Source organism: Sinocyclocheilus rhinocerous, unplaced genomic scaffold, assembly GCF_001515625.1.
Source record: "Sinocyclocheilus rhinocerous isolate Xijiao unplaced genomic scaffold, SAMN03320098_v1.1 scaffold1553, whole genome shotgun sequence".
Taxonomy (NCBI): domain Eukaryota; kingdom Metazoa; phylum Chordata; class Actinopteri; order Cypriniformes; family Cyprinidae; genus Sinocyclocheilus; species Sinocyclocheilus rhinocerous.
This window is the reverse complement of record NW_015639764.1, coordinates 487,541-510,234: the sequence shown is the minus strand read 5'-3', so window position 1 is coordinate 510,234 and position 22,694 is coordinate 487,541. Positions and strand designations below refer to the sequence as shown.

Below are 22,694 nucleotides of genomic sequence, written 5' to 3'. Positions count from 1 at the left end.
GCGCGCACACACACACACACCCACACTCACACTCACACACACACTCACACACACACACACACACACACTCACACTCACACTCACACACTCACACTCACACTCACACACACACACTCACACCTGTAAGTCATCTCACATCTGTGTCACCCTGATAGTGACACACTGGAGAACCAACACACTCGCACATCTCTCTTTCACTCTCATTCTCTGCTCTCAGCTTATCTCCTCGCCTTTTTAAAAAAAAAAATCATTTTATTCATTCTATTCTTCATTTTATTTTGTGAATTGATTTTATTCAAATGAGAGTCTGTGTGGAATATACTGATATTTTTGGAAGAGAAATATCAGTATATTTTTCTTTTCTTACTTGTCTTTTCACTTTTTCTTTTGTTTTGTTTCCCTTGTTTCAGATTTCACTTCTATTCTCTCCTCTTCTGTTCTTTAACTTTTTCCTTTTTCTTCCTTTCTTTTCTCCTCACTTCTCATTCTTCCCGCATGTTTTCTCCTCTCTCTCTTCTCTCGTTGTCTGTTCTCTCATCTTCAGCGGTGTGGTCTGTTATATTTAGCGTCGGGGCTCTCGGTGTCCTGATAAAGGCATGTTCTGTGTATTGGGCCGGAGGTGCTGACAGTCTGATTTATTACCCCGTGTGTTCGCAGGCGGGGGCTCCAATCAGCGCAGTCCCGCAGGAAGTTCACCACGCCTGCTCCTCCTCACTTCCTATCCCCAGGGGAAGGGTCACATGACCTTGCAATCCCCCGCTCAACCTCTAACCTGATTTCATTTAGTTTTCACTCACAAACTTCTTCCGATTCAAATTGTTTTCCGAGTGATGGAAACCCAGCCCTTCCCGTAGCGTTCTCGAGTCTCCGTGTGCTCGTTTCAGTAACGCCCAAGCCGTTCTGTGCTGACTGTCTCAAATTCTCCACTCAATAATACTCTTTCTGTCCCCGATTTAAATGCGGCACACATTATCAGTGTAAGCCTTCCACACTCAGCATCCCAAATATAAATCACCAGCGTTATCGTGTGTCGCAGCGCCCCCCAGTGGCACGGCGCGCTCACTCATGGCCGTTGTGTGTGTTTGTCGGGCCGGAGAAAGTGAAACAGCGGCTGCTCTCGTTCTGACGCTCTGATTAATGTGTGTTATTAGCGATCTGCCTACAGACAAATGAGCTCGACTCCACCTCAGAGTCTCTGCTGATTATGATACAAGCGGCAAATCAACAGAATCTGCTCTGTTTTCGAGAGAAACCAACAAGAACCAAGACAGATGTGTTTCAAAACCTATAAAGACGGCATCTGAAGGCATCATACGCACACTTCTGAGGATGCTGTACAGATACTAGGCTGCAGTATTAACCCTGTAAAGTCTGATATGTGAAATACTAATCAGAAAAGTCTCGTTTTTTAAAATTGAACAGTTTATTGAACCTTTAGACAAAACATTAAAGAAAAAGTGTTTTTTGTTGGGTATCATATTTGACGCATCAAGCTTTTATGGCTCATATAGTCTGATGTAGTGAGAATAGAGTGGGGAAAAACAGCTCAGTTTTATTCAGAGGCCAAAACTGCAGATGCTGATGTTTATATGGCCAAAAAGTGAGTAATTTGGATTTGTAATGTAAATCGATTACATAAAATGATATACATATCAGTTGTCACTCTATATCTGCTAATAATATGTCTTAAGATGATATTTAAATGCTTAGTTTGATGAGCAAAACATATAATGCTATACAATGATGATTGAGAGATGAACAAACAAACGTTCCTCTAAAGATGAGATTTGAGATGTTTTGGAGGCTTGTGAAGATCATTCCTCCACTGAGGAACAGTGAAAGTAAAACTTCTGGAAACAAACGCTCCTCAAAAACCTGATGATCAGATCTGAGACTCACATTTCAAAATTTTTTCTATTTTCCTAAAACATTATGCATAACCAGTGTTGGGGGTAACGCATTACAAGTAACGAGAGTTACGTAATCAGATTACTTTTTTCAAGTAACTAGTAAAGTAACGCATTACTTTTTAATTTACAAGAGAATATCGGAGTTACTTTTTCAAATAAGTAACGCAAGTTACTTTTTTTTCCAATTTATTGATTGACAGCTCTCCTGTCCCCATGTTGAGAGAAATCAGAAGATGTTACTGTAGTTCAAAATAAATATGAATATGAATTAATTCATCTCACTGCAAGCCCTGTCCAGATTTAAAAAGTAACGCAAAAGTAACGTAACGCATTACTTTCCATACAAAGTAACTAAGTAACATAATTAGTTACTTTTTTATGGAGTAACACAATATTGTAATACTAATGCATTACTTTTAAAAGTAACTTTCCCCAACACTGTGCATAAATAGTCATGTCAACCTAAGCTGCTTCAGTCCAGTAAGTTTCATCTGGAAATATTACTAACAATATCAAAGTTATTGTTACGTTTACTTTATAAAAATCAGTAAAGATTTGACCGCAAAAAGACATGTGAAGCACAAGATGAAGTGGTTTGTACAACAATATTTGCGTGTGCTGCTCACTGGGTTTGTGTAATAGGTAGTTGCTGTATATCTATTTGTGTGATATAAGTGATAGTTTTGTTGATGTTTGTCTGTTTTGTGTTGATCTTTTTGTCATTTTTGTGTTTTCAGGGTGGATATGCAGCATACAGATATACTCAGCCTGCAACAGCTACAGCGTACAGCGACAGGTACAAGTTCATACACACATGCAGTGTTGCATAACATGATAATAACAAAACATATATTTTGACATGCATTCATGCATGCATTTCAAGTTTTTGAGATAAACGAGATGTCTTAAAAATTTTTGTTTGTTTTTTCTATTTAGCTTCAGTTTGTATTTCCATTTTAATTTGAGTCATTTTAGTATGTAACCATTTGTTGTGTCATTACAAAAAGGTATTGATTTTTAATGGATTTTTGTATACAAATAACAGTATTAAATTAAACCGTTAAATTTAATATTTTTTTAATTATTAAATGTATCTTTTTTTATTTTATTTTTTATTTCACTGCTCATTCTCCATAGCACTGGTACATGTTTTGCTATTTCAATGGGCCACTGTGGGGCGATATCGCATTTTTCAAGGGCGTAAACGACTGTATATTGCGAGGTTTTTCACACATACACACAATATTCATATCATCTCATAGACCTCCTCATTCCAAACAACTTTGCCTCTAAAACCACTGCTGTCAATCAAATCGTTTGTTACATAATTGATGTGTAAAAAATAAAAAATTACTTTTGCGAACTAGTCATAGGTTTTTCGCTCAATCTCGAAAAAAGCACTGCAGTACAATTCTCTGGACTCTGTAGGTCAGTTTTTTTCAATTATATATATAAAAAAAGGAAATGTTGAACTTTACCATTTGGGTATCTATAACAGGGTCTTTTAGAAAAGGGGTGTGTCCAAATATACCCAAAAACCTATAAAGCCTAAATGAAAACTCAAAACTTCACGAAACTAGGTGAGCACATGTGACAGGTGATTCTGAACAAGCACGCAAAGTTTCATGCAGATCGGACCACAGGTGGCAATATAATAGTTAAAAAGGCTTCAAAAACACTATATTTCTATGGTAAATGACCTCAAATTGCAGAAAATGTTCATATATTCACGTATACACTATATCTTCACATCGTACGATCGATCTCCTCATTCTGAACAACTTTGCCTATAGGACCGCTGCTGTCAATCAAATTGTTCTTAAAATATTTGACATTATTTAAAAAAAAACGACTTTTGCAACCATAAGTGGTGCTGTAACTGTCATAAACATTAAAAATCATCATATTTCTATGGTAAATTACCTGAATTTGCCAAAAAAAAAAAAATTACATCATTGATTTAGGTGATTACAGGTTTACTAAATGATATATACATAACGTAATGTCTTTTTTCATATGCGCTTGAACCCCGATAATCGCGCTTGCAGCTATATTTTTACTATTTAAATTGACCTGAAAACAGTATATTAGTATAGTTGTAGTATGTATTAATATTTTGAGTATTTATTAGTTTAATATAATGTTTATATTATATTTTTATATTTTCAGTTTTCATTTTAATTTAAGTTTGTTTTAATACATTTCTTATGTGCGTTTGTCATTTCTATTGTTTTGTTGCTTTTTTAAATATTTCTTCTTAGCTTTAATTCACATTTATTTCAGTTTTAGTTTTAGTCATTTTAGTGCTTAAACTCATTTCTCTACAACAACAACTTTCCAATTTTCACTTAAATTTCCCATCTAATTTATTTCAGCTTTATAATAAAAAAGAAAATAAAGCCAGAGTCTGTATAGCGAGTCTGAGTGTGGCTGCAATTTGCTGATGAGGAACTTGATTCAAGACCCGTCACCGAAACCAAGTCACCATTTTAATATGCAGTTTTGCGTCGCAAGCAAATTCGTTGTTTTAAAGGATGTTTAGATATTTTCACTGGGAATCAAGACAATAACACTGATTGTACAGATTAATGAAATGTTTTGCGCTGTGCTGAAGTCAGTGTTGTGCTTTCAAAGCAGGTTTCTTGCCAATCCAGACTGAGTCAGCACACTGAATGTCCAGTTTCACACACACATAGACATTAAAGCGTATATATCTCTAACGGTAAAGCTGGCCTTTTCTCTCTCGCCCTCCATTCGTCTGCTGGAGTTGTTGCCCGCAGCCGAGGGCTTGTGTTTTCTTATCTGCTGTCTGCAGACCTTCATTTGCAAGCTGTATATGGAGAAGAAGCAGAAGAGAGTGGAATATGTGCAATATATAAATGAAAGGAAATGACACGTGTTGTCCGTCCTATGGAGGATTAGTTCCAAACCAGCGACACGAAGCCCACAGCACCTTGTTTGCCTCCTTCACCTTTTTTTCCCTCGCTCATTATCTCTTTTCAGTCATTCTTTTGCTCTCATGCTTAATTTGTTTTCTTCAGTCGTCTTCTCTTTTCTTGTTGTTTACCTGAAGAAAGTTCCCTTATGCAGACTAAAAAAATGCTAAAAGCATAAAAAAGATTTGACTCCCTGTGAACCCGTTGCCGTCCAACGTAGGCTTACTGAAAAAGACAAAACTCCAAAAACCTACCTATACATACAATTCACTGCAGTTTCCAGCTGAAATTAACACTAGTTCTCACAAATTTTGATTGTTGATTGGTAAATGCTTATTTTCATTCGCAATACTATGTTGTGACCTCAAAACACTTTTATTATAGCGCCTGGTTTGTAAACTAACACATTTTGAGGTTAGCATCACATAATCAGCTTAATATGAATGGCTTTTCTGACGTAGTAAACTTGCTTGGTAGCGCACCCGGTACAGTATTGAACTTGTGATGCGAATCATTTTTCATTTTTGATTATAGTATTTATTATCATTTTTGATTATAGTATTTATTACTTTTTTGCTTGTATTTTCAGTTTTTATTTTTATTTTCTTATGTGTGTGTCTTTTTTTCCCCCTTTTTTTCACATGTTTATTTAACTTGGGTTAGGGCTAAATATAAAATAGGGTTATCAGAAAGGCATTTATTTTTAATTGATTATTTTTGTAATTAAAAATATTAAATGAAAGCATTACATTTTGTAATGTTTTATTATGTTTTTAGTTTCATTTTTAATGACACTGTTTGTTGTCCATAGGTTTATTTTAGTATTATTTATATACTATAATAATATATTTTGAGTATTTATTAGTAGCTTTCTTTTTTATTTTCATTTTTAATTTCAGTTTACTTCATTTTCTTATGTGATTTTGTCATTTTTATTTGCTTTAATTTGTATTTATTTAAGTTTTTGTTTTAGTAATTGCACACCAGTTCTCACACCAATCAGAAAATTATGATACAAATTTATATACCAAAAATTCATACTGGGCTTGGTGAGAATAGTTTTGGTGCATATAGTGTGTTTTTTTTTTATTATTATATTATTTATTAATATTTTGAAATGGCTTTAATTGTTATATTTATTTGTTTACGTTTTATTTTTATTTAGCATTAATTAATTAATTAATTAATTTGTTTTTATTTTATTGTTTAATGCATTTTTGTTAGTATTCACACTAAATTTTGGTGAAGTTTATTGTGCAAAAAGTCCAAAAATTCATACCAAACTTGGTGAGAATAGTTTTTGTGCATACATTGTATTTTGATTGGATATTTGATATTTACAAATGCTGTTTCATGAGTGTTCACATGTCTTAAAGCGTCGCTTTTTCTGCAGTTATGGGAGAGTCTATGCAACTACTGACCCATATCACCACAGCATCGGCCCGGCAGCTACTTACAGCGTGGGGACCATGGTAAGATAAACCACTGTTATAAACCCAGAAGAGTCAAAAACAACATGCAAATGTATTGTGCACTTTGTTAGAATTGCATTAAGAATTTTTTGTCCACCACTTATGTGCCAGGTGTGTTTCTGTGAGTCGTTTTTCCATGACACGCTCCCTGACGAGAGGAAGTCAGTCGGTTAATGTTTGTTTTTAGCTAGCGTTTGCAGCTAACATCAAAGATGAAGGCACTAATGGGCCGTCAGAGTGAGGAGAGCTCGTCTCTTCTCCACTGCGTCGTTTGCTCTCTATTTCCCCTAAATTAACGAGCATGTAACGCATGCAGCAGTGTGCCGTGGGACAGACTCGACTGAAGGAGATGACAGAGGATGGTTTGTTTCCAACCACCTCTCTCTATCAGAAAGAAAAAAAAATGACTCTTTGTTTGGCACTCCAGAATGCATGCAATTTCTCAACGACAAGGACATCAACAAAACACATTAAAATGAAATAAGAAAGAAAAAAGAAGCAGTAGTAAACAGTTCCCCGGTGCAGCTGCTAGCTAAAAGCTTTCATTAATTAAGACGCTTTGTTTGAGACTCCCTTCTTTTACTTAATTAAGACTGTGCTTGTACGCTTTTCTTTACTTCCTGCTTCCATGCAAATTTCCTTCCTTGTTTCTTCATCAACAGTGAGAAAAATGACCCCGTCACGGAGCCGAGGAGCCCCATCAGTGGCTCCGTTCCAAAACATAGTGAGCCGCCTGTCTACTGCTTACAAAGAGACTGTGTTCTTGCATTGAAGACTGCTATAGAGCACAGTTTTTTCACAGTTGAACTACTTTTGTCTTGATACAGCACCTTTAAAAAAAAGTGTTAATAATCTATTTTTTAATTAGTATGACCTTATTTGTCTGTTTGTTTGAAAATATTCTTAAACAATTTTGGATGGATAGTTTTGTTGCAATGCATTCTGGGATTGCACACAAAGGATGCATTGCAAAAACCCAATTTTCTTCCTTAGTGTTTTTTTTTTTTTTTTTTTTTTTTTTTTTTTAGATGATAATAATAATAAAAAGGTTAATATAATATAAATAAAAGGTTAATATAAAAATAAAATGATGCTTAATGAAAAATTGATCTAAATGAAATGAAATAATGCTTAAAATGAGAACAGTTATCTGCCTTTCAATTTGAATTAATTTTATTTTTCTTACCCCAATGGCAGACTTTTTTATCACTTAAGTTTGACCAGTTTCTCAGAAAATTACTTGTCATTATGCATTTCAAGTATATGCATCTTGATCAGTTTTATTGTAAACTAAAACTTTTAAAAATTGGTTTTGATAATTAAAATAAAGCTGAAATAAAATTAAAATATCAGATGAAAAGATTAAAATTTAAAAATAAGTAAACTAAAACAGAAATAACAATAATAAGTACGAAAATAATACTAAAATACCACTGATCTTGATTTAAGAAGGTTTAGATATTCTTCTAGAAAATAAAGCAAAAATAAATTAAATAAAATAATAAGAATATTTTTTTGCAGTGTACAGCTAATGGTGCATTACAAAAAAAAAGGTATCTTAAAAGGGTTTGAGTTCCTTTTGAAGTGCCTCTATATTGTCTTAGAATGCTGTCTAGTTAGGGAGCTCACTAGGTTTTGGAACAGACCCCAACTTGTCCGTTTAGATATACAGTATTTGTGTGTGTGTGTGTGTGTGTGTGTGTGTTTGAGTACTGATGTGGAAGAACCTGAGAACTCTGATTTACAGAGCAATCAAATGATCCCTCATCTGTCAGAGAAAGAGCACTTTGGTTTTCGTCTCTTTCATCATAACTGATTAACGCATCGGCGCGAGATGGGAGAGCTTTCACTTTTAAAATTCCTTTAATAATTAGTTCCTCTGAGGTTGCATTAAATTCTCTTTGCTGGTTTTCTCAGCATCATGAAATTGCAGAAGGCTTCTACCCAGACCAGCAAGTGGGTTCTTCCTTAAATTAGGGAGAATTATCCTTTGATGGTCTCTGCTTTCTGGAGTAAATTATACGTATAGTCCGGTATCGCTGGGCGTATTCGAAGACGATCACTTGCACCCAACGTCTGCAAGCTTTCTGCATGCTAAACTTTAAAGAGAATAATTGTACACGCTTTTGAACACCATCAGTATTAATTTGATGCATAGTAGTTTGAGGTCTATAATGCTTTCAAAGGCGACGGATGCCATTTCTGCACAATGCACGCAGACGGAGCACTAGTGAAATTGCTAGTTAGTGACTCTGTAATGAGATACCAAAAAAAAAGCATGCCAATCCCTTCATGGGCAGCATGACCCCTTGATCTCACCAGTATTAAGTTCAAGTTTGGAGTTTTCTAAATAAGTTCTCAGAGTTCATCAGCATTAGTGAACACACACGCATACACCGTTAAAGGAATAGTTCATGCAAAAATGAAAATTTGCTGAACATTTTCTCACCCTCAGGCCATCTAAGATGTAGATGAGTTTTTCATCATGGAAACAGATTTGGAGAAATGTAACATTACATCACATGCTCATCAAAGGATCCTCTGCAGTGAATGGGTGCCGTCAGAATGAGAGTCCAAACAGCTGATAAAAACATCACAATAATCCACAAGTAATCCACACCACTCCAGTCCATCAGTGAAAAGCTACATGTTTGTAAGAAATGAATCCATCAAGACGTTTTAAACTTCAAACCGTTGCTTCTGGCTAAAATAGTCCTCTATCCATACTATTGCTTTCTCAGTGAAAAGGTAATTTCGTCTGAATCAGAGAAATCTGCACAGATCAAGCACCGTTTACAAGCCAAAACAGTTCTGAACAAATATGTGGGTGGATTTTGATGTGAGAGGAAAACAGGGGATGGACTTTTGTGGATTATTGTGATGTTTTTTATCAGCTGTTTGGACTCTCTTTCTGACGGCACCCATTCACTGCAGAGGATGTAATGATATATTTCTCCAAATCTGTTCTACTGAAAAAACAAACAGGCTGACTTTCTTTTTTGAGTGAACTATTCCTTTAAATCAATGTCAGAATTCTAAAGGAAGGAAATTTGAGGAGCAGGAATTCCGTCGTTGCCGTGACCACCAGCTTGACTCTGATTGGTGCTCTGTCATCTTTGATGTTGCAGGCGAGCCTGTACAGAGGAGGCTACAGCCGCTTCACGCCCTACTAGAGAGACTAAACCACTGATTACGCAAACTAACACACAAAACCGCTAGACTCATTCTGCTACATGGAGTGCAATTTCAAACTAAAATGCTTCCAGGTCACCTTATGACCTCATCCCGACAACATTCTCTCAAGTGGACGTTGTGGAAATCAATGGGAAAATCAGAAGAGCAGCTCATAAATGTGTTGATGTCAGATTTTTGGACACTTTGATTTTAGACATTTTTTTTAACGTCGGAAATGTTTTTGCATTTGTGTTTGGTCTGCGAAAGCAAGGACAGTATTTCAAAATGCGTTTTAAAATAGGAAGAATGTGAACTATTATGTGGTCCTTTAGATGTTTGTTTTTCATTATTGATCATTTTGTTATGTATATAAGCTGCTAGTGTGAATTCAGACATGAGACAAAAATATCTCAGGACTATATTAAACTATTCTCTTAATACAAAACCACCCCAGCAGACATTCAGATTTACTATATCTCACCAGATATCGCCAGCATACTCTAGTCTCTGTGGTCTGAAACAGTGTGTTTGCTGTATGAATAAGCTGTTCTTCTTTAGTTGCTGGGGTTTTATTTGAAGGGTTTCTATGCATGTTGTTTTAGAGATGAGAGGACTCGTCATGTGTTCAGCCCTCTCACGTTTGCACTTTGCAGATTTACCTCTGTACAGAGTGGACAGGTTTAACCCACACTAACTAATGCTGAATGGATGTGTGAGTGCTTGTACATTAACATATAAACGATTAAACCATCATTTCATAAATGGAAATATTGCATAAAGTAATTTTAGAAGTTAACATAGAGACTTTGGGAGCAATATGTAGTGAGAAAGGAGGTTTTAAAAGCTGTGAGATTAAAGAAATGTGAGATTTGAAGAGAAATTTAAAAATAATAATAAATAGTTAGACTTAAGAAAATGTATAAGGAGACGTGGGGAGATTGAAGGATATATACAGAGAAATTTTAAAATAATTGTAATGATTAAGAAAATGTATAAGGAGACATGGGGAGACTTAAGGAGATTTATAGAGAAACTGAAAAAAATATATAAATTATTACACTTAAGAAAATATGTAGGGAGACATGGAGCGCTTTAAGTGGACATATAGAGATTTAAGGGAACACGAGAAATAGTTACATTTAAGGCAAGACACTACAGGATAAACAATGTTTTACAGTATGCCACTGTTCAATTTTAAAATGTTGGGGTATTTTGCTTCGAGAATAGTGGAAAGAAAACATCCAAAATACATATTTAAGTGTTTATTTTATTACACGTTTTTATTTGCATCTGTAGATTTCAATTACAATATATATATATATATATTTAAATCTGATTTATTAAAAGTTGTTTTTTTCCCTCTTCAGTTTTACCTACATACAATGGACTTAACAGTTTTATTCCTCTCTATAGTCTGAAGGTTTTTATAGAGGAGTTTGTTCATATATCATTCGCTTGATTTTATTATTGCACTATAACTGTCACTGTGTGCCTACTGTGAAGGAGCGAGGAGACGAAGGAAAGAGCAACAATATATAAGTGCAAATGACAAGTCTCGGTTAGCCTAACGCAGTGCACGTAGCAAAGTATACAGTGTATATATATATATATATATATATATATACACATATATACATATTATACACACACACACATTTATTAAAAGTTGTTTTTTTCCCTCTTCAGTTTTACCTACATACAATGGACTTAACAGTTTTATTCCTCTCTATAGTCTGAAGGTTTTTATAGAGGAGTTTGTTCATATATCATTCGCTTGATTTTATTATTGCACTATAACTGTCACTGTGTGCCTACTGTGAAGGAGCGAGGAGACGAAGGAGAATCCAGAATGATCACAGACTTTATTTACATCAAGGAAATCACACGTAGGACACGGGGATCGACATACATTCAACACCAGACAAAGAAACTTACATTTACAGTACATTTACATTTAGTCATTTAGCAGACGCTTTTATCCAAAGCGACTTACAAATGAGGACAATGAAAGCAGTCAAAACTAACAAGAGAGCAACAATATATAAGTGCAAATGACAAGTCTCGGTTAGCCTAACGCAGTGCACGTAGCAAAGTATAAGGTGTATATATATATATATATATATATATATTATACACACACAAACAAAGAAAAACAAGTAGATAGAAAAAATAGAAAGCTAGTGTTTTTTTTGTTTTTGTTTTTTTAATAAAAAAAAAAAAACTTAGAACTGGACTCACTATAAATACACGACTTGATGAGGGGAAGACGAGAAACACCTGGGATCAATAAACATAATTAAACATGAGGGAAAACTGGGTCATGGAAAGCACGTGGGGGAGGAAAACACAAAACACGGAACACAGGACTGACAATAACTATATATGTCTGTAGATTTCAATTCCAATACATATCTTTAAAGGCCGTTTTCACAAAATGAATTTGTTTCTCCACTTCAGTAGCACTTAAATATACCAAATTTTAGAGTTGTATTTCTATCTATATTCTGAAAGTTTTTACAGAAGGATTTGTTCATACATCATTTGCTTGATTTTATTATTGCACATTATTTGCGTCTATAGATTTCAATTACAATACATAAAAGACATTTTTTCTAAATGAGTTTGTTTCTCCACTTCAGCAGCACTCACATACACCATTTTTTACAGTTTTATTCCTATCTATATTCTGAAGGTTTTTGTAGAGGAGTTTGTTCATATATCATTTGCACTGATATTACATTTTATTCCTAAAAACATGATGAAAATTTATGTTTTTTTCTGGCTGTTGACGGTATTTTCTAATTTTTGGAGTGATAAAAAGAGATATCAAAAATCCCTTCTGTAAAAACCTTCAACTCTAATATGTCAACAAAATCAAACAAAATTTTTTAACCTGGCTTTATCCAGTGTTCACATTTATTCTCTGAAATGTTTTCAAATTAGTGCATATTCAATTAGAAAATGCCTCATTTGTGTATTTAACCATAACATTTCTGAAAACTTGTAATACAACACAGTTTTCTTAATGTACTGTATGTATGATGATATTAGCTCAAATTTTTACTCTGTTCACCCATAGTGTCTTGCCTTAACAAAACGCACTGGGACACATTGAGGCATGAAGAATCATAGGAAAGTATAAAAAAAACCTAAAGAGACAGGAAAGGAGATATGAGGAGAGCAGCTGTCTCCTGACAGTTTCTTGTCTTCATCAGATGTCATGAGAAGGTCCTGCACTTCCTTTTCCACTCCAGACCTTCAATCTGAATGCATTAATTAAATGTGAATCAGTTCAGACTGAATGTCTCTACCTCACTGATTCAAATGCAAAACATGGATAGAAACCTTAAGTAGTGTGACATTTGTAAGAATTTAGATGAAAACTCTCAAGATCACATCCCTGAGCTCATGTTATGATGCTTTGGACTGAATTCAGATCCCCTGTGCTGTAATTTTCAAATGTCATTTGATTAACATAATTAGGGCTATATCCTTAAGGTGTAAGTTTAAACTTAACTTTGAGTGATGTGACTCATGCAAAAGGACTTTTATGCTTTAAGTGTAGTCAAAGTTAACAATGTTTACAAACAAACATATCAGCAGAATCTTTAAGGACATTTCCTTTTTTCCCAGATCTGCTGCAGATTTTTTTCGTCTCTTAAAGTCACTGGCACATTCATTTATAACGTTTCTTTTATGATCTCTAGGGACTTGGTTTGCTGTTTTGAGAGAGCTCTTGTCATTTTTCATTGTGTAAAAATTGCATCTTCAATTGCAGTTGCATCTTCTCTGAAGGGAAATTGCATCAAAGTGTAAGAGAATGGTTTACACTCCAGTATAAAACATGTTTTTGCACTGAATTGCAGTATATGTAAGTCTCCAGCAGACAGCTGCTCTCTGTTTTCCTCTCTGTATCTCTTGCGCTTTTATTCTGCTTTGACCTGTTAATGCTGCTGCTGCTGCTGATGTTCAACCAGAAAGAGCCTCTGTGGATGTGAAAGATGTGATTTGTTGTTTTATTTCCACTGTGTCGACTCGCATTAATGTACAAAGAACCAGCAGACGGTAAACTATACATATGTATTTGCTTATTGTTTTAATATATTAAGTACATGAGGGAGATCTTTTAATGTGTTGGCTAATTATTCTGCAGCTCATAAAGTCGACATATCAGCACAAGGATTGATATGATTATTACTCACATCTATGAAGTCTTCAGGTCTCGACTCATTCAGACCAGCATGTTCACCTGCTGTTTGAGCAAAAAAAATAAAAAATAAAAGACACTTAGAGTTGGAAAAAAAGAAAAGGACAAAAAGCAAAAAAAGTTTGTAAATACATTCATATATACTTCATAAATATCATATAATTATCTTCCTAAGCGTTTCAATATGTTTTTATGTGTGTCTGAAATTTTTTATTCTTTAAACTCTGTCATTTATTTTCATTTGTTTTTGTCCGAGAGTTTTGTCAAAAGTACTTTGGTTTGATGTATTCAACACTGTATATGATGTGATCTTTTTGCATATGAAAATATTTGATGTTTGTATATACAAGTTCATTGTAATTCATGAATATGTCTACATAAAATAAAGAGCTTACATGCGCTGAGGTCTCTTCCCTTATGTGTATATAAAGTACAGTGGCTCCAAAACGTATTTAGACACATTGCAATGAAGTTTAAGAAATGTTGTGCTTACAAAATGTGATTACATTAAAAAAAAAAAAATTACAATACATTATATGATTTAAGGAATAGTTGATTCACACTTCTGTCGTTCTTGTATTCTGTAATTTTGTATTTTTTTAACACAAGATTTTTTGAAGAATCTTTACATTGTGTCATTCTTTGTCCCTCACTAAATGTCATGAAAAACAAGACAAAAAAAACGTAAATTTTTTTTATTGTTTATTATTTACTATATTTTTATTTTTATTGTATCTTTGTTTTTTTTATATTTTAATTTATTTCATTCATTAATTTTGCAGTGTATGATATCTTTGTGTGAGGAACAGACAGATAAACTTCTCCATGAAAACTTTGAAATGTCAATAATGTTCACACTCATATTTAAAAACTGCATGTTTGATGACTTAAGGTATTGGTTGCTGTCAATAACTTTAATTTGGGTCTGTTCCTTACATAAAGCATCATACAACTTATAAGACTTATAATATAGTGCGCAAGTCATATGGGTTGACATGAGGGATTTGGGGGCTGCTGTAGATTTCATCTTGAAACTGAAATTATATAATCTAAAACCAACAAGCACCATTGAATAAATTCTTATCTGCTTTTGCTTTTTCAGTAAATACAGCAGAAGAAAAAATCTATAAGAGACAGCGATATCTGTACTGAGCACTTCAGGAAAGCAAGGACCATCATGAGAAAAGCAAATCTAGAGAAACCGGAGGAGAATGAAGAAAAGTGCCAGCGGAGAACATAAAAGACAAGAATACAAACAGATGGAAGAGAAAGAAAACCCATTCAGAAACATTTTATTTTTCTATATGTTAGCGTTCATGGATGGAGCAGAGACGGACATTAACTGACGCTGATATGACTGTGATATGATCCTCATGCTATGGCCCCGCCCACAGCATCATCCACCAATCAGAAGCGACATATGATGGAGGAGGAGCAAAAACAAGCCGAAGGCTTCATGACTAATGTGTTTCCTGTGGGTGGAGTCGTCGTGCGCGCTGTGATTGGTCGCTTCGCAGCACTTCCCAGAAAGGACATCACTCTAGCCACATGGGCTCCAGTCCTCATTGGACATCCATTCACTCTCTTCTTGTGGAGACATGTCGTCAGACCACTTACAGAATTCGATTCATCCCGTGTGGGTGGAGCCACTCATTCACTTCCTGTTGCTGATGTCATAACTCAGCTGATTGGCCACGCTGCTGACCAACTTCCTGTGGTGTTCCTGGTTAGGACTCTGAAACTAAAGATGTCAACTACTTATCAATGTTGTCTGGCGGTGGAGTATGAGGGTGTTAGTTCAGAGGGGGCAGAGCAAAATCTCTAGTTAAGATTTACGGTTTATATAAGAATGATTTTATGGACAGTTTACATTGATATTCATTCTTGTGCTCTTGTTTCATTATGTATTTTATTAAAGCGCATCGCCGAATGCCTCCTCTGCCAAGTTGCCGTCAAATAAAAAAGTTGCCATGCCAACTTTCTTCTGTAAACAAAAACTTGCAATGCTTGCCCCGCCTCCGGGGTCTTTTGATTGGTCCAATGTTTTGAGCAGCGCTGCGTGTAAAACTTAAAATTATTTTAACTTGACACAGCGTTAAAAACGCGGCACTCGTGCGAGATGCTGCAAAAGATGCGAGCGCAACAGTAATACACGTCCCTCTACTGCGTTTATATAGAAAAACAATGGAAAAGTACTGCATTGGATTGGAAAAATGCATTCTGTGTGAACAGCCCCTAAGACTATGTACAATGTCAACTGCCACTCGGAAGATTGAAATAATTAAGATTTGTTCATGTTTATTAAATTAGTCATGCATTTATCAAGTCTGCATTTATCTGATCCTAAAATACAGATAATATTGAGAATTGAAAACAATAATATTTGAAAACAATTTAAAAGAACTGTTATAGAAAAGAATATTTCTTATTATTATCAATGTTGAAAACATTATTTGTTGTCATTCATATTTAATATTTGCTGCTTAATTAATATTTGTTAATAGTTTTCAACATTGATAATCAGAACTGTTTCTTGAGCAGCAAATCATCATAATGATTTCTGAAGGATCATGTGACACTAAAGACTTTTCAGTAATGATGCTGAAAATTCAACACTGCATTACAGAAATAAATTACATTTTACAATATATTCAAATAGAAAACAGTTCTTTTAAATGGTAATAATATTTTACTTTTTTTACTGTATTTTGTATCAAATAAATGCCGTCCAGGTGAGCAGAAGAGATTTATTTTCTGAAAAACACTGAAAAATCTTAAAAGATTACAAACATTTAAATGGTAATGTAATGTTTTATGCATTTTATTTACTTTTCTTTTCTTTTACTTTATTTACTTCATTTAAAAATAATTTTATTTCTTTTATTTGCATTTATTTTAATGTGTCTCAGCAAAGTAAGGGTTGTAGATTTCTGCATGAGTTTCCATGCTTACAGTATTACAGTGCCACATGTATGAAACATGAGTGGAATGAATGTCTATGTAAATCATTTTTAATATTTATGCAACAATTTATGCAAAAAAAAAAAAGGCTTTGCATTTACACCTAAACAGAAAGTGATGCTCCACCCGTTCGGGTCCTGTGCCGACAAAGATGTTGATCAGTGATTTCCGATCTACCAAACTCACTTGACTGAAGCGTGAGATTACGATGTTTACTCTTAAACCAGGGGACAAACGTCCAGCCAAAATGAACTGAACCGCGAATGCATCTAGTATTTAACTTAGGAAAAAAAGAGAGAGAGAGAAGAAAAAGTAAAGTATTATTCATTGAATTATCATAGTGCTATATGACAAATATATCCACACGTTTATCTACGCCTACATTAAATGCTTCCTTTAAATGATGTTTTACACAAACAGTGACTGTTAACCTGTTCTTTGGTAAATTTTGTCAGCTGTATGAAGTATTTCTGGGGTTTGATACACCTGCGGGTGCGAGGGAGTGGGAGGGATGGATGTAACAAACAGAATTTTTATTTGGGGAAACGGCTTGAATTTTTAAAGCACATTTTCCCTTTCCACATGTTTTCAAGAATGTATTGATATACGTTCAGAGTGTAACAGTAGTTGTATTTGTACATACGTAACACATTTATTATCGGGCTGACGGGGTTGAGAGCTGGGGCTGTGTGTGTGTTTCTGAGTGTGTGTGATGTGTGTCTTATTCTGTTTGAATCCATTTGATTCTGTTTTAATTTGACTACTATTGGCTTCTTATTTTTGCAGCTCTAAACGCCCTACAGAAACCCTTGGCATGTTTAGCGTTTAATTAAGATGTTATTTAGTCCTTTTATTCAACAGCTTTATTTGTCTAACCGAATCTTTAGAGAAATGTCTTTATAAGTGCATCTACATTTCCGCAAAACTTAGACTTGAACTCATTGAATAAGCCGGCAGAACATTAGTAAGGCACTTTATATGCAAAGTGAAATCAGATTCATGGATTTATCCAAGAGTGGTTTTATGACTTTTATATTTGGTTTTATGACTTTTACCTGGTAAAAGAACACTTTAAGGTTTACATTTAATGATTATTAAACAGCTTACATCAGGGATTCCCAAACTATTTGTCAGCCAAACCTCTTTGAACCTTTTTATAAGTTAATATTTCAATAATTTAACAACACATTCACATGTCCATAGGTCTCCAGTGTTGGGTAATGGTCACATGACATGCAGGTAAACAAATAAAATATGTCCTTTGTTTAGTAAGTGGTTCATTTTATTGTGTGTTTTTTTTTTCAAAATATGTATTCATTTTAATTTGACATTTTTATGATTTAATTATTAGCTTTTCATTGCAGTTCCCTGACGAATCCCCCTGGGTTTTGCAAGCACCAGTTTAGACCAGTAAAGAGGTTAACAGTTTAGCCATTTCATTAGCTAGTTTAGTTTTAATACATTTTTTTGATTATTTTTTATTTTATACATTTTTTTTTTCTTTTAAATTTTAATTAAACTTTTTGTAACTTTGTGGGGGTTTTTTTATTTTCAATTTTATATTGTTTATTTATTGTTTAAACATGTATTTATTTACCTATATTTATTTTTATTAACTTATTTTCATTTTGCGTAAATATTTTTTTTTCTTTTATGTTTTAATTTCAGTTAATATATATTTTATTTTAAGAACTGAAAATGGTTTTAGTTTTAGTTTAATAACCCTAATCTGGATCACTCATCATTCATGAAGTTCTATACATCTCCATTCCATTTCTGTTTGTCTATTAAACTTTATATTATTAATAATTTTGCACATTTTACCATATTTGAATTCATTCCACAGATTCCCCTTAAAAATCAACATGAAAAATAGAGATTCGTCCGGTTCTGCTTAAACTGGTAAGCTCACATACTTTTCATGTATCATATATCATAATTCATTATATTTACTTCGGACATCAAAGTCTGGTTTTACCGTGGTAAACGGTTGTTTTTCTATCTCTGCTGTGCTGTAAATATCAGTCACGTCTCCTCTACTCCTCAACCCAGCAAAATCTTGTATTTTGTTCTAAAATGTTTATTTGTAAGGATTTTTAAAAATCTATCTCTTTCTCATTTTTGTAAGCACTCAAATGATAAACTATCTTTAAAAAAAGGTTTAAAGGTGAAATCCTGAAAGATAAATGTGTCTCTCTGAAGCCCTCCAGATCGGTGACCGTGTCAGTTTGTGTTTTCTTTCTCTTCTATTATCGCTACAAGCCTCAGATGAGAACTCTATTTGTTATTCTGACATTAAAGTTATTATCATCATGACATACTATTTATTACTACCCATTGATATGAACACCATCGTTATTATTACATAAATAAACTTGTCTACTTAAGCATTTGATGGAGTTTATTTTGTCTCTATATTGTCTACAAATATAAATAATAATTTCTCTTTCAATATTTCCCAGATAATGTTTTAATAATTTATTTTCTACTTTAATGTAGTAATTCTGGAAACATGTCTTTATAATTCAAGACATGAATTATTCATAAAAAAATGTCTGAAACCCATTGAGTCCTAAAATGAGATAACATGATTAGTCTGTTTTGAAAATATGTAGTTATGCACATCCCTAGTCAAGACTCGGTTTGACAAACCCAATACTGATACTGTCTTATGATACAGTAGCTACTTTCCCCATCACCTGTGAAGTACTTCTAGTGTGCCGTAGGTTATACACAATACTGGGATTACATGTAATCTAGAAATTATGTAATCAGATTCCAAAAATTAAGTCCTTGTAATTAGATTATATTACATTTTAAAATACAGATAAGTTTTTTTGTGGATTGCATGATTACATATTATTCACACAGTAGCAATAAATTATTCAGAATTTATTGATTCTCACTATTTCTTCTTTTCACCTTTCAAATGTTCCTTTCTAAAATATCTTACCACTTATTTACATTCAGTGATTGTTTCACCGCTGGAGCAGATGTAGACAAGAATGACTCCTAACAAGCGATTGAGGTGTTCTGTTGTTGGATGTAATAATGAACATAGCAGTCATCGTTTACTCCCGACATCTGAGCCGCTGAAGACGCAGTGGATTACATTTGTTTTTGAAGGGGATGCTCCCCTGATCGTCTATAAATGCGTCTATGTTCGCGCGAATCATTCGTGATCCAGCTTCACCTGCAGAAGAAGTGAGTGAACGGTTTTTTTTAATGAATCTTTGCAAATCGCCTTTCCTAATAATGTGCTAATTAGCAAGTTTCAAGATGAATGCGGCTAATGTAAACAGTCTCTCTGAGAGCAGCTCGGAAGAGAGGGGCGGGGTCAGCAGAGCTCATTAATATTTAAAGGAAAATGCTACAAAAACAGCTTGATCTGAAAAGAGCTGTTTTTGACAGGGTAAAAAATTTGTTTTTTTACACTACCATTGACAAATATGAACCAAACTATGTTACAGACTTTTCATTAAGAGCCTAAAGAATCATATCAACTTGTGGAAAATGGGCACCCTATGACCCCTTTAACATTTCAACGTTGCATCAACTACTGATGAACACATTAATTATCATTCAGTGGGTTATTAAACCATGTATTACTGTGTCTTTGGAAGGCTTTCAAACACATTCAAATTCACGTTATTTCTTATGTGTAATGCAGGGATTCCCAAACTTCTTTTTTCTTTTTGTCAGCCGAACCTCTTTCAACTTTATTTATTTAAAGTACCACCTGGGATTTTAAGGTAATAAGATTTTAAGGTAATATTTACACTTCACGGTTCTCTGATGCTGGTTAATGGTCATGTGACATGCAGGTAAACAGATAAACAATGCATATTTTTACTAAGCGTTTTAATTGACGTAACGTGTAACGCATTTCATGTTGTTATTAACAACAAATATAATATATTTTCATTCTAAGCAAGGAGAGAGGAAGAGGGCATTTGTCTTCCTGCTTCCCCCTCAGGACTGTAAGATGGAAAGCACCTGTCCGTCTCCTAGGCAACCATTTGCCTAAGAGCGGCATCGATCCCAATGAATCAGGCCCTGCGGAAACACACATGCTGTTACACTGAGATGTATAGACCATAATGGACGATAAACAAAGAGTTTGCAGGAACTGTAAAACATCTCCACAAACACACGCTGGAGGTGCTGGATAACAGAGAACGCATGTATGCATGTAAATGAATTATGCTGTTTTAAGCCCGAGGCTAATTGTCACACTTTTTTCCAGTGAATTCCAGCAAAAGGCAGACAGAAGCCAATTGTTAAAAAGCCAATGAGCAGCTTAATAATCATAACCCCTCCCCCACACCTACTCCTGAACCTACCAATACTAGGGGGTGCATAATTCGTCACACCGGTCGACGGATTTTTTACTATTTTATGATAATATAACACATTCTCAATTAGCCCCGCATAGCCTTCATAAAATGTTCTAAAAGTTGCATGTTTACAAATCAGTTGATGTAACAGGACATAACTTGTTTAATTTGAAGGTTTAATGCCAGAAACTGGATGATGTTGCATTGATGTTCGTGTGTTGTGAGCAGTGGAGACTTCCGTGCGGCTTTACTGATATCTAGTGGTAAAATGGTGCAACTGACTCAAAACTTGATGTTTTTAGGTCCAGTAGATGACTGTGTTTGAACATCATTTTGAACATCAAAATAAGTCATAATATCTATCATAATATCTCTTACAACATTAATTGAGTGTCTTAATGTTTCACTTCAGTGACTATATCCTCAGTGCCCTGGCGACAGACAACCCCCTCACCAGGGCCGGACTGGGACGCAATTTCAGGCCGGGAAATCTCACACTCATCCAGGCCACACCGAAAAGAGGCCAAAATGGTACCTTTTGGGGTACAACAGCTTGTCACTGGAGCAGTACCCTTAAAAGAACATCTTTGTAACTTTTTTACCCCTAATAGGTACATATTAGTACCTTATAGTAATTTGTACACATAAGCTACTAATATTTACCTACTAGGGGTAAAAGGCAAAAAGACGTCATTTTTAAGAGTCCTGTTCCAGTGACAAGCTGTTGTACCCCAAAAGGTACCATTTTGGCCTCTTTTTTCTGTATATAGCCTATTGACCCACTACAAATTCTGAAACCACAGATAACCCTATTATTTAAATGGCCATCACATAAAAAGGTCTAAATCCTTGGTCTGGGACCGTGAAAATAATTAAAGGTTGTCTCTTGAACTGCACCTTCACTTCCCTTTTTACTTTTCTTCATTTATCTCTGTCTATAATATCTCTGTCTCTCCCTTTTTTATTGTACCTGTCACTTCTTGACCAGCAGGTCTACTGTTATGAACAGAACTGTGTCCACCTTGTTGCAAAACGACCACCTCATTGCAATTTGTTATCACAGAATGTTATTTATCTTAAAATGACTTAAATACCCGAGATTTAACAAACCTATATTTCATACAAATATATCCAAACAATTTTCTAAAGTGCCTAAAAGTCAAAATCAGTACAATATCTTTTTTGAAAAATCCTAATACTGAACACACTATTGCATTATTAGGCTGTGATATTTTTGTGTTGCTGTCTGCTCAAGCTCCCTCCCTTCCTATACAATAAATCCATGAGAATATCTGTCTGCTAAATTTATTAATGTAACTTTCCAATCGATAATGATGTCCTTTAGAACAGTATTCTGAATGATGTTAAAAATAGGGTGCCCCTGATACAGGTGCTAGCAGTTTAATACTCAACTAGTTTAATTAAGACAAAACTCTTTAGCGTATTTAGAGATGAAACTGACCTGCACCTGAAGCCCTGAACAGGCATTTTTGCTACATTTCCCTGCTTCTTCTGGCCGCTTCCTCTCTTTCATCGAGTCTCGCGCTTCGACTCAGTTCGTCGTTTGCAGCGCGGAACAAACGTGAGCCGATTCGTATAGCGCAGCGCTGCCAGTCAAGACTAACCGATTTATGATATATTATCGATTTATTATCGTATGACAAAATCGGAAATTATCACTTTGGTACATTGAGAAG

General features: G+C 34.5%; 1 protein-coding gene across 1 annotated transcript in view; it reads left to right on the top strand.

Annotated features, from left to right (window-relative positions):
* The window catches only part of LOC107751640 (RNA binding protein fox-1 homolog 3-like), an 80,690-nt gene extending 71,074 nt beyond the window's left edge, over positions 1 to 9,616 (top strand). The window contains exons 10-12 of the mRNA XM_016567380.1: positions 2,648 to 2,706; positions 6,240 to 6,318; positions 9,447 to 9,616. Coding sequence (XP_016422866.1) covers positions 2,648 to 2,706; positions 6,240 to 6,318; positions 9,447 to 9,491 — 183 coding nt within the window. The 3' untranslated portion in view covers positions 9,492 to 9,616. The remainder of the gene's footprint in view (positions 1 to 2,647; positions 2,707 to 6,239; positions 6,319 to 9,446) is intronic.
* The last annotated feature ends 13,078 nt before the right edge of the window (positions 9,617 to 22,694 follow it).